Below are 12997 nucleotides of genomic sequence, written 5' to 3' on the forward strand. Positions count from 1 at the left end.
GCGTCTTTTAGCGTGCGACAGCTGCCAAACATAAAAACCACCATAAATAGTAAATCAAACCCCCCGTTATCACCCCCTTAGTTAGGGAAAAATAATAAAATTAAAAAAATGTATTTATTTCCATTTTCCCATTAGGGTTAGGGCTAGGGCTAGGGTTAGGGTTAGGGTTAGGGCTAGGGTTAGAGCTAGGGTTAGAATTGGGGGTTTCCACTATTTGCGCACATCAGGTGCTCTCCAAACGCAACATGGCGTCTGATCTCAATTCCAGCCAATTCTGCGTTGAAAAAGTCAAATGGTGCTCCTTCCCTTCCAAGCTCTGCCATGCACCCAAACAGTGTTTTACCCCCTCATATGGGGTATCAGCCTACTCAGGACAATTTGCAAAACAACTTTTGGGGTCCTATTTCTCCTGTTGCCCTTAGGAAAATAAAAATTTTGGGGCAAAAATATCATTTTTGTGGAAAAAATTTTTTTTGTTATTTTCACGCCTGGGCGTTATAAACTTCTGTGAAGCACTTGGGGGTTCAAAGTTCTCACCACACATCTAGATAAGTTCCTTGGGGGGTCTAGTTTCCAAAATGGGGTCATTTGTGGGGGGTTTCCACTGTTTTGGTACATCAGGGGCTTTCCAAACGCGACATGGTGTCCGATCTCAATTCCAGCCAAAAAAGTCAAATGGCGCTGCTTCCCTTCCGAGCTCTGCCATGCGCCCAAATAGTCATTTACACCCACACATGGGGTATCAGCGTACTCAGGACAAATTACACAATAACTTTTAGGGTCCTGTTACCCTTGGGAAAATAAAAATTGGGGGTGAAAAGATCATTTTGTGGAAAAAATATGATTTTTTTAATTGTACCGCTGTACATTATAAACTTCTGTGAAGCCCTTATGGGTTCAAAGTTCTCACCACATATCTAGATAAGTTCCTTAGGGGGTCTAGTTTCAAAAATGGGGTCAATTGTGGGGGGTTTCCACTGTTTAGGTACATCAGGGGCTGTCCAAACGCGACATGGCGTCCGATCAGAATTCCAGCCAATTTTGCATTGAAAAAGTCAAACGGCACTCCTTCCCTTCTGAGGTCTGCCATGCGCCGAAACAGTGGTTCCCCCCACATATCAGGTATCAGCATGCTCAGGACAAATTGCACAATAATTTTTGCAGTCCAATTTCTCCTGTTACACTTGGTAAAATAAAAAAAATTGAACCTGAAGTAATTTTTTTTGTGAAAAAAAGTTAAATGTTAATTTTTTTTAAATATTCAAAAAATTCCTGTGACGCACCTGAAGAGTTAATAAACTCCTTGAATGTGGTTTTAAGCACCTTAAGGGGTGCAGGTTTTAGAATGGTGTCACTTTTGGGTATTTTCTATCATATAGACCCCTCAAAGTGGCTTCAAATGTGATGTGGTCCGTAAAAATAAAATGGTGTTGCAAAAATGAGTGATCGCTGGTCAACTTTTAACCCTTATATCTTACTAACAAATAAAAATTTTGGTTCCAAAATTGTGCTGATGTAAACTAAACATGTGGCAAATGTTACTTATTAACTTTTTTGTGTGCCATATCTCTGTGATTTAAGGGCATAAAAATTCAAAGTTGGAAAATTGCAGAATTTTCAAAATTTTCGCCAAATTTCCATTTTTCTCACAAATAAACGCAAGATATATGAATGAAATTTTACCACTAACATTAAGTACAATATGTCACGAGAAAACAATGTCAGAATCACCGGGATCCATGGAAGCGTTTCAGAGTTATTACCTCATAAAGGCACAGTGGTCAGAATTGTAAAAATTGGCCCGGTAGTTAACGTGCAAACCACCCTTGGTAGTGAAGGGGTTAAAAAAAAATATTCCCTAATAAATTTATTTTTTGGAAATAAAAAACCCCCAAAACAATAAAAGTACACATATTTGGTATCACCGCGTCCGTAACGACCCGCCCTTTAAAACTGTCCCATTAGTTAACCCTTTTAGAGAACCCCTTAAAAAATAAAAATAAAAAACCACCGAACAAAAAGTGAAATAACGCGCGATCAAAAAGACGCATATAAATAACCATGGTACCGCTGAAAACATCATCTTGTTCTGCAAAAAATGAGCCGCCATACAGCATCATCAGTGAAAAAATAAAAAAGTTATAGCTCGCAGAATAAAGCGATGCAAAAATAATTATGTTTTATATAAAATTGTTTTCATTGCATAAAAGCGCCAAAACATAAAAAAATTACTTAAATGAGGTATCGCTGTAACCGTACTGACCCGAAGAATAAAACCGCTTTATCAATTTTACCGCAGGCGGAACGGTGTAAACGCACCCCCCAAAAGAAATTCATGAAACTCTGGTTTTTGTTCATTCTGCGTCACAAAAATCGGAATAAAAAGCGACCAAAAGATGCCCGAAAAACGGAGATTAGACCTACTGGTAATGTTATTTCCAGGAGTCCATCCTGACAGCACCATGGGGTTGTCCTTCCTTCATCCTTATAGGGACAGGAAATGCACGAGAGGTTAAAAGGTCCCCTCCCACTCCCACACTCCAGTGATTTCCCAAGTACCACACCAGTATGGATGCAATTATTATTTATTTAGATTTTAGTACAAGCATATTATTACCAATACAAATCATCGGGAGGGAACTACCAGTGCTGTCAGGATGGACTCCTGGAAATAACATTACCGGTAGGTCTAATCTCCGTTTTCCAGGACGTCCTATCCTGACAGCACCATGGGGAATACCAAAGTAGGAATTCGTTTAGGGTGGGACTACTGCTTGTAGCACTTTACGACCACAGGTCGTTCTGCTAGCTGCTAGCGTGTCCAATTTATAGTGTCTACCGAAAGTGTTCAGTGTAGACCAAGTGGCGGCCCCGCATATTTGCTCTACTGAGGCTCCCGCCCTTTCTGCCCAAGAAGTCGCCACCGCCCCAGTGGAATGAGCTCTAAGCTCCTCTGGTATCGGTAATCTCTCGGCCTCGTATGCTGAGGAGATAATCGACTTATCCGCCCTGCCAGGGCGTGAGTAGATGCGCCTTTATCTTTATTTCTACCCTGTATTGGACAAATAATTTATGTCCTGTAGCCACTCCTGAGTGGCCTCTAAGTAGCGTGTGACGTCCAATGAGTAAAAGAATCTTTCTTTATCGTTTCCCGGGATGGGCAGAATGAGGGTAAGACTATCTCCTGGTCTAAATTTTTTTGGGGAGATACTACCCAAGGGAGGAATCCTGGGTTCAGTTTTAGTATTATGCAGTCATCCTTTGAATGTAGGAGTTCTGGACTGACACAGCCTGGATCTCACCCAGCCGTTTGGCTGAGGTGATGGCTACCCAAAGGATGTGTTTTTTTTTTTTTTGTAAGCTTGTGACATTAATCTCTGATACTGGCTCATATGGTGGTCTGCATAGAGCGTTAAATAACTGATTTAGGTCCCACGGGAACTGTTTTTCCTTAACGTGGCTCTCAATCTCTGGATGGCCTTTGTAAAACATGTTATCCATGGATGAGAGGCCACCGCGAAATCAAAGAAAGTACTCCAAGCTGCTATCTGAACTTTCAATGTGCTTGGACTCAGACCTTTATTAAGTCCTGCCTGGAGGAAGTCAAGGATTTGAGGGATATATGAGCAAGACGGGTCTATGGGGATATTACCACCTTCTGGGCAGAAGTTCCCCAAGATTTTGCAATAGATTGCACTTGGTAACCCGCTTACAGCTGGTCTGCATCTTTGAGATCAATTGGTAGGAGAGGTCTCTGGATCTTAGGATCAGTCTCTCAGGATCCATGCTGCCAACTGTAGAGTCACCGGATCTGGGTGCAAAACTGGGCACTGGGAAAGTAAATCCTCTGGCGTTGGTAGATGGGCAGCCCTTCCTGAGCCATCTTCTTCAGAAGGGGGAACCAACTTCGCCCGGGCCCGAAGAGTACCACTAGCATCACCCGCCTTCTTCCTGGATCTTCCTGAAGACTCTCGGTATTATAGCAATTGGGGGAAAACCGTATAGCAGTCCCCCACTCAATATCTGATTCAAGGCGTCGACCCCTTTGGATGGTCTGCTGGATTGAGGGAGAAGAATCTCTGTAGCCTGGTGTTCTTCCTTGACGCAAAGAGGTCTAGCTGAGGGGTCCACTCGGTGGCTCGGACTTCTTGTCCTGTTCAAATAGTCGGCTATGTTGTTCCTGGTGCCTTGCGGGTGTACCGCTCATATGGAGCGAACATTGTTCTCTGCCCCGGTGAAGATGAGAGCCGCCAGGTTCTGAAGCTTTCCCCCTGGTGGCGTAGGAAAGACACTGTGATTACGATGTTTGACCTGGCTTACCTAAGTTGGCCCTGTAGACTCGACCGGCTTCGTTTTAGTGTCTCCCAAACTGCTCCTAGTTTGAGGACTGTGAACTGATGCTTCCGGGCCATGTCCCTGAAGGTACCTTCCTTTCAGATGGGCCCCACATCCTTCCCTACTGGCGTCCGTGACGATAGTCCCACATGGTGATAGGATCCGAGGCACCCCCAGGCTGATGGTTCTTGTGACTGGTCCCCCACTTTGGAGATGATTTTAGGCCTGAGGACGGCCGAGTGTCTTTGTCCAGAGAGGTCTGCTGTCTGTCCCACTTTGACCCAATTTCCCTTTGTAGTCTTCTCGTCCCATTACACAGGGTATGTATGCTTGTCAGGGTACCCAAGACCTTCATTGCGGTTCTTATGGATATTCAATCTCGTCGTAGCTGACGAACTTTTTTTTTTTTTCTCCTTCTTTCCGGTAAACGAGATTCCTCTCTTGGAACCTAACATGATTCCCAGGAATTCTTTCCCCTCCCGGGGTACCGGGCTGCAGGTCTGACTTGTCTTGTTCAGGATTCATCTAGAATCTCAAGCGTGGCGATTACCAAGTCGAGTTGTCTTTTAACTCTGATGCTGACTAGATATTACAAGGAAGCCGTTCAGGTATGGCCCGATGATTATGCCGCTTGTCCTAAGTGTGCCACGATCTTGGCGACCAGCTTCATGAAAAACCCGGGTGCTGAAGCTAGGCCAAAGAACGAGCCTGAAATTGAAAATGATAGTACCCGCTTATTTTAGTGCGAATCGCAGGAACTTCTGAGAGTGAGGGTGGATGGGAACCTGATAGTATGCACTCTTTAGATCTATTGTGCACATTGTGGTGTTCTGATCTATCAGAGGGATGGTGGTTTTTAGGGACTCCAACCGGAATCTTCTGTATCGGACCCACTGGTTAAGTGGTTTTTAAATTTATAATGGTCCGACTCTCCCCCAAAGGGTTGTGAAGAGTTGAATAGAGGTCTTGACCTCTCTCAGTACCTGGGACCAGAACCACTACTTCTGACCCTAGCAGATCTTTTCGTCTGCCCATATAGGGTCTATAAGGGTTTTGGACCGGGATTGAAACTACAAACCGTGCTGGGGGGGCTTTGTGAATTCAAGGGTATAGCCCTGGGAAACTGTATTCAGGATCCACTGATTCTGGGACACAAGCCCCCATGCCTCTGAGAAGTTTTTGAGGTGACCCCCTACGGATATTGAGCTGATCTTTTCCCTCTATCCTGGGAGCCTGAGGAGAACATTCGTGCTCCCTTCTCATTGCGGCCTTTGAGCATTGTGAGGCACAGGGGGAGGGGGCCCTAGGAGGGGGGGTAATGTTAAGCGTTGGGTTCCTGACTCTGCACAGCAGGAATCCCCCTCCCCGCCGTAGTGGAGTCTGCTCAGCAAGGACATTGTTTTCAGCATCCTGCTCCGTCTGCTACTGTTGGCTTGGTAAATACTATCTAGTGGATTGGAAGGGTCATGGCCCAGAGGATAGGGCCTCTGAAGGGAAAATATCCTTTTGATGTCCCTGGCCTTCTAGTATTTTATCTAAGACCAGCCTGAATACCTCTCCGACTGAGACGGTATGGCACGTAACTTATTTTTCGACTGGTAATTCCTTGACCAGGTCTTCATCCCTATGGCTTGGCGAGCCAAATGGATAAAGAATTATTCCTGGCCGTGAAACGCACTGATTCGGCTGAAGCGTCCACCAGAAATCCAGTTTGTAATTCTCAACAGGGGTAGGCTTTCTAAGATATTACGTCTAGGGGTTTTCCCCTTGATCGGTACTCTGACTGGTCGATCCATAGATGCATGTATCTGACGACCGATGTGACTAGAAGAATCTTCAAAGGGAATTGAAAACTTCCGTGACACCCTGGCCACTAGGGGTGTCGATCTCAGGAACTTCCTCCCGAGTGTTAACTTGGTTAAAGGGTAGTTGAAGCCCAAGGACTTGAGGAACGATGAACCGCTCCTCAGCGTCCGCCCATTCCTCTAGAATCCTTGTACGAATATGGTCTTTAACTGGTGGATGACTGAGGAGGTAGCAGACCTGAGGCGGAGGCCTGGACCTCCTCTCTGACCATTGTGCACGTCTCAGCGGGGGAAAAGAGGCTTGTTTGCCTCTGACGAACCTGAGGGTGCACTCTTCGCATAGGGGTTTAAAGGTATGCCTGTCGATTTGCCCCTGGTCTGCCCAGCCTCATGCTGCCTAGCGGCTGACACATGAGGAGAGCAGTTACGCTTCGCCTAGAAGGGCCGCCTGGTCGTCCACCTGGTAGTTTGCCAACACAGATGGCGTTTATTGGATCTGGCGGCTTTCCTGGAGGTTGATGCTGCAGGAGTCGGTGCCCTCTTTTTCTATCGTAAAGCACGGGAGCTTTTTGGTTAAAGCTCCTGTCTTACATCTGTCATGTCCATTGTGCCCATTACTTACAGACATTGGTGGTTCAGCGTGATCGCTGCTTCCACAGCGTCTTTCCTGGCGGTGTACGGTAGTCTGTATGGCCGACCCTCCGCCACTCTGTCCTACCTTGCCTTGAGTGGGTCGATTGATCCTCATGCTGTCGCTGTCCGCGCCGCCATTCCATTCCCGGCTCCACGCCTGGTGGGACGCAACCGGAAGTCGTCATCTGGCGCCCGGAAATGATGCGGCCGCCGCCCTGGAGATGATGCGGCGTGTGAAGCCGGGAGCCGAGAGCCCCGCTGAGGGTAAGCGGCTCCGAGTCCAGGAGCAGCGCTCCACGGGATGCCTGGCGGAGAACCCCCCTTATGGGGGTGCCGCCCCGGACCATCGGACGGTAGAAGCTTGGCCTTGGACCCCGATCTCCCTGGCCCCTTGGTAAGACTTCTGACGATTCCTGGAGGTTGATTCCTGTGGATGCCGCAGCTCCTCCACGGCCCTCTCGCGCCTGTCCTTCTTGTCCCTATAAGGATGAAGGAAGGACAACCCCATGGTGCTGTCAGGATAGGACGTCCTGGAAATTATACCAATAAAAGCGTCAACTCGTCCCTCAAAAAATAAGACCTCACATGACTCGGTGGGTCAAAATATGGAAAAATTATAGCTCTCAATATGTGGTGATGCAAAAACTATTTTTACAATAAAAAGCGTCTTTTAGCGTGTGACAGCTGCCAAGCATAAAAACCGCCATAAATAGTAAATCAAACCCCCCGTTATCACCCCCTTAGTTAGGGAAAAATAATAAAATTAAAAAAATGTATTTATTTCCATTTTCCCATTAGGGTTAGGGCTAGGGCTAGGGTTAGGGCTAGGGCAAGGGTTAGGGCTAGGGTTAGGGCTAGGGCTAGGGCTCAGATTAGGGTTAGGGGTGTGTTGGGGTTAGGGTTGGAGTTATAATTGGGGGGGTTTCCACTGTTTAGGCACATCAGGTGCTCTCCAAATGCAACATGGCGTCTGATCTCAATTCCAGCCAATTCTGCGCTGAAAAAGTCAAATGGTGGTCCTTCCCTTCCAAGCTCTGCCATGCGCCCAAACAGTGTTTTAACCCCACATATGGGGTATCAGCCTACTCAGGACAAATTGCAAAACAACTTTTGGGGTCCAATTTCTCCTGTTACTCTTAGGAAAATAAAAAATTGGAAAAAAATGATTTTTTTATTTTCACGCCCGGGCGTTATAAACGTCTGCGAAGCACTTTGGGGTTCAAAGTGCTCACCACACATCTAGATAAGTTCCGTGGGGGGTCTAGTTTCCAAAATGGGGTCACTTGTGGGGAGTTTCAATAGTTTAGGTACATCAGGGGCTCTCCAAACGCATGACACCCGCAGACCATTCCATCAAAGTCTGCATTCCAAAACGTCACTACTTCCCTTCCGAGCCCTGACGTGTGCCCATACAGTAGGTTTCTCCCACATATGGGGTATCAGCGCACTCTGGACAAATTGGACAACAACTTTTGCGGTCCAATTTCTCCTGGTACCCTTTAGAAAATAAAAAAATTGGTGACTAAAAGATCATGTTTGTGGAAAAAATACGATTTTTTTATTTTCACGCCCGGGAGTTATAAACTTCTGTGAAGCACTGGGGGGTTCAAAGTGCTCACCACACATCTAGATAAGTTCCTTGGGGGGTCTAGTTTCCAAAATAGTGTCATTTGTGGGGGGTTTTAACTGTTTTGGTACATCAGGGGCTTTCCAAACGCGACATGGTGTCCGATCTCGATTCCAGCTAAAAACGTCAAATGGCGCTGCTTCCCTTCCGAGCTCTGCCATGCGCCCAAATAGTGGTTTACCCCACATGTGGGGTGTCAGTGTACTCAGGACAAATTGCACAATAACTTTTAGGGTCCTGTTACCCTTGGGAAAATAAAAATTGAGGGTGAAAAGATCATTTTTCTGGGAAAAATATGATTTTTTAATTGTACGCTGTACGTTATAAACTTCTGTGAAGCCCTTGGGGGTTCAAAGTTCTCACCACACATCTAGATAAGTTCCTTGGGGGGTCTAGTTTCCAAAATTGGGTCAATTGTGGGGAGTTTCCACTGTTTAGGTACATCAGGGGCTCTCCAAACGTGACATGGCGTCCGATCTCAATTCCAGCCAATTTTGCATTGAAAAAGTCAAACGGCGCTCCTTCCATTCTGAGCTCTGCCATGCGCCAAAACAGTGGTTCCCCCCCCACATATCAGGTATCAGCGTACTCAGGACAAATTGCACAATACATTTTCCTGTCCAATTTCTCCTGTTACCCTTGGTAAAATAAAAAAAATTGAACCTGAAGTATTTTTTTGTGAAAAAAAGTTCATTTTTTTTTAAATATTCAAAAAAATTCCTGTGACGCACCTGAAGGGTTAATAAACTTCTTGAATGTGGTTTTGAGCACCTTAAGGGGTGCAGTTTTTAGAATGGTGTCACTTTTGGCTTCAAATGTGATGTGGTTCGTAAAAATAAAATGGTGTTGTAAAAATGAGAAATCGCTGGATAAGTTTTAACCCTTATAACTTCCTAACAAAAAAAAATTTTGGTTCCAAAATTGTGCTGATGTAAAGTAAACATGTGGGAAATGTTATTAATTAAGTTTTTTGTGTGCCGCATCTCTGTGATTTAAGGGCATAAAAATTCAAAGTTGGAAAATTGCAAAATTTTAAAAATTTTCACCAAATTTCCATTTTTTTCACAAATAAACGCAAGTTATTTGAATGAAATTTTACCACTAACATGAAGTACAATATGTCACGAGAAAACAGTGTCAGAATCACCGGGATCCATGGAAGTGTTTCAGAGTTATTACCTCATAAAGGGACAGTGGTCAGAATTGTAAAAATTGGCCCGGGAGTTAACGTGCAAACCACCCTTGGTAGAGAAGGGGTTAATAATGTTTTTTATTTTTGTATTTTCTTGTTTGCATGTTTTTCTCATGAATCTTGACAATTATATGTGATACCGCTAAAAGATGTATGCGTTGGTGAGATGAGCCTTTGTAGTCATATGATTCATGATTATATATATGCAATTGTACCAATCTTGATAGAATTGTAAATATTTTCTACTATGGATATTTTCTATATTTATGTGGTCCCTTTTTGTATATTTTATGTGCAATATTGAGGTACCTTTTATAAATTCGTTGTTTGTTCTTATTGTATTGTTAGAACAGGACCTTCCAATCATGTGACTTGTATTAGACTCAGGATTGGTTTTTGCTCCTTTTTAACCTGTGTGTGATTTTGATATGGTAGCTTTGATAAAGATCGCATGTAGCGATCGAAACGCGTCACTTATGTCGCTCCTGTGTGAGCTGATGCAGTCCTGGAGCTGATCCATATATTGTCTTCATTGGAATAAATTTGAAAATCTATTTTCGTGTGGAGCTGGATATTTCCCTTCTTTCTTAGTATAGGAGCCTACCAGGTGTTACAGAAAAAAAATCCTGAAACTGTATGCATGAATGTACAATATACAAGATATTTTAAAAATATATCTGGACTACACACATACCCTTTTTGGTCCAAATAAATTGTGATACAGAGTTCGAAATCTTTTCCTGGTGTAATTACAGCGGTACGCTCCTCCCATTAGATACTCAATAACAAGTCCTATATCGATCAAACTTATCCTGTAGTCTGGAGGTAGGTTTCCCTGTGAAAAAGGCACGCACAAAAATGGAGGAACACATACAAAATAACTAGGAGTGACAACAATGTTTATAAAGAGACAACTACCAGGTATTGTAGCAAAAAATTAGGTAAGTGAATTGAAATGTATGGAAAGAAATGAAATATATTAGGCTATGTAATTCACCTTAAAATAGATCCAACCGAAACCTGGATATTCTCGCTTGGAAAGAAGACATAAATGAAATAAGAAGATGCAGTAATGGATGAACATTACAGATGTTTACAAATTTTTACCCGATTTACTAGCCCACAAATGCTGTCAACCAGCTAAACGGCTTCCTGTAGACATTGGTGTTGCGGGTACAATGACACAAAATGTCACAACAAATTATTAAATACTTATCTAATACAATAATAACACTTGATCATGTCTTGTACTCCAAATTCCTAATATACTGTTTGTGTATGACACAAGATATATAAAGTGCTCTCAGTGAGAGAAACAAAATAGGAGTCTTGTGGGTATGATACCTTTTAATGGCTAACAAATAATAGTGAATGTTGTTACAAAGCAAGCTTTCGGGACTGCTTATGTCCCTTCATCAGGCTGATATGCACACAAGAGACTTGATGAGATGTAAGATTATTTACATATGTACATGTACTATATGGACAAAAGTATTGGATGTAATTCTTAATTATAGAATTTAGGTTTTTCACTTAGTCCCATTACCTCAGATAGAATCAATAGAAAAGGATCCAATGATATGGTGCTCAACAATACATGTAAACCCATCTGAAATCCCAAAGCACTCGAATTAAGGAGTTATAAAGGGTAATCAGAGAAAGCACAACCAAAACTAAATTAAAGAAATCAATAACCAATTGTGGAAGTTTTGGCGCCCCCTGAGGAAGTGTTGACAAAACGCGCATCGGGGTGGAGGGACACGGCTCGGACCCTGCATCATTTTCTAAGTTGCCTACTTAGGGCTTTGTGCCTATGTTTACTATTGTACAGCAGCTAAATATTTGAGATAATTACTCACAGTATACTTTAATACTAGTCATTATTATGAACTTATATTTGTACTAGGATATCTGTCCACATAGCCCCTTTTTTTGCCTTCCTATTCGGGTTTGGCTTGCCTTATTTTTGGTTTATTTATGCACTGGCACTTTATAATTAGGAGTCTTTTTTGATAATAGATATTTTTTGGTCTATACCAGTATTGACTGTCATTAATTATGCTGCTCCATAGGCAATTGATGTTTAATAGGGTCCTTAGCTAACATGTCCCTCGCATTTAAGGCATTCTTTTATCAGTTTACACGTATATATCATGATTATAATAAAGATTGGTTATTGATTTCTTTAATTTTGATTTGGTTGCGCTTTCTCTGATTACCCGTTACCACAGATGTATAAAATCCAGCCCATGGCCATTATGGCTTCCTTTCTTACTTTTAGGAAAGAATAGGACTTTCTAATGTGCTCACTGATACTACTATGGTCCTGTAGTACAATGCTACCAATGTAACATCAGTTCGTGAAATTTCTTCACTCCTAAATATTTCACCATCAACTTTGAGTGGAATTATTAAAAAGTAGAAATGTCTACGAACCAAAGCAACCCAGTCATGAAGTGGAACAACATGTTAAGTTACAGAATGGGGTCGCTGAGTACTGAGGCCCATAGTGTATGAAAGTCACCATTGTTCTTCTTACTTTACAACTACAGTTACCGTACTCCTCTGCCATTAACATCAGCACAAAAACTGTGCACCAGGAGCTTCATGGCATGAGTTTCCATGACTGAGAAGTTGCATACAAACCTTACATCACCAAGCACAATGCCAAAGTTGGATGTAGTAGTGTAAATCACAGTACCACTGGACTTTGAAGTAGTGGAAGCATGTTCTGTGGGGGGACAAATCACACCTCTTTTTGGCAGTCCAATAGGTGAGCGTGGACTTGGTGAGTAGCAGAAGAATGTCACCTTCCTGATTTCATTGGTTTTTCAACATATGAGTCTTTTTCAAAGGTTGTCCTAAACCCCTTAGTTTTTGTGAAGGGAAATATTAATTCTTAAGCATAACAAGGCCTTTTGGATAATTATATGCTTTATGGTAACAGTTTGTGAAAGGCCCTTTTCTTTTCCTACTTTACTTTTCCTAAGTGCACATAGCAAGGTCCATAAGACATGGTTCGGTGAGTTTGGTGTGGAAGAACTTAATTGGCCTTCACAAAACCATGATCTCAAACCTAACACCTTTGGGAATAACTAGAACGAAGATTATAAGCCAAGCAGCCCAATCGTCCAACATCACTGTCTGACCTTACAAATTTTTTCTGGATTAATGGGCAAAGATTCCAACAGGCACACTCCAAAATCTAGTAGAAACTCTTCCTAAAGAATGGAAGCTATTATAGATGCAAAGGAGGTATAAACTCCTTATTCCTGCCTATAGATTTATAATGGTATGTAGGTGTAATGTGGGGGTGTCCCAATACTTGTCCATTTAGTGTACATACAGATGGCATAGCATCCACTTTTAATGAATACATTTCACAAAAAGATCTGTCAGTAACTG

At 43.0% G+C, this 12997-nt stretch overlaps 1 protein-coding gene across 1 annotated transcript in view; it reads right to left on the reverse strand.

Annotated features, from left to right (window-relative positions):
* TRPM3 (transient receptor potential cation channel subfamily M member 3) overlaps nt 1-12997 on the reverse strand; it is a 710253-nt gene that overhangs the window by 234844 nt on the left and 462412 nt on the right. The window contains exon 13 of the mRNA XM_073543729.1: nt 10287-10427. Coding sequence (XP_073399830.1) covers nt 10287-10427 — 141 coding nt within the window. The remainder of the gene's footprint in view (nt 1-10286; nt 10428-12997) is intronic.

This window comes from Dendrobates tinctorius, unplaced genomic scaffold (assembly GCF_039654945.1).
Source record: "Dendrobates tinctorius isolate UK_male_01 unplaced genomic scaffold, ASM3965494v1 ptg000134l, whole genome shotgun sequence".
In the NCBI taxonomy this organism is placed as follows: Eukaryota; Metazoa; Chordata; class Amphibia; order Anura; family Dendrobatidae; genus Dendrobates; species Dendrobates tinctorius.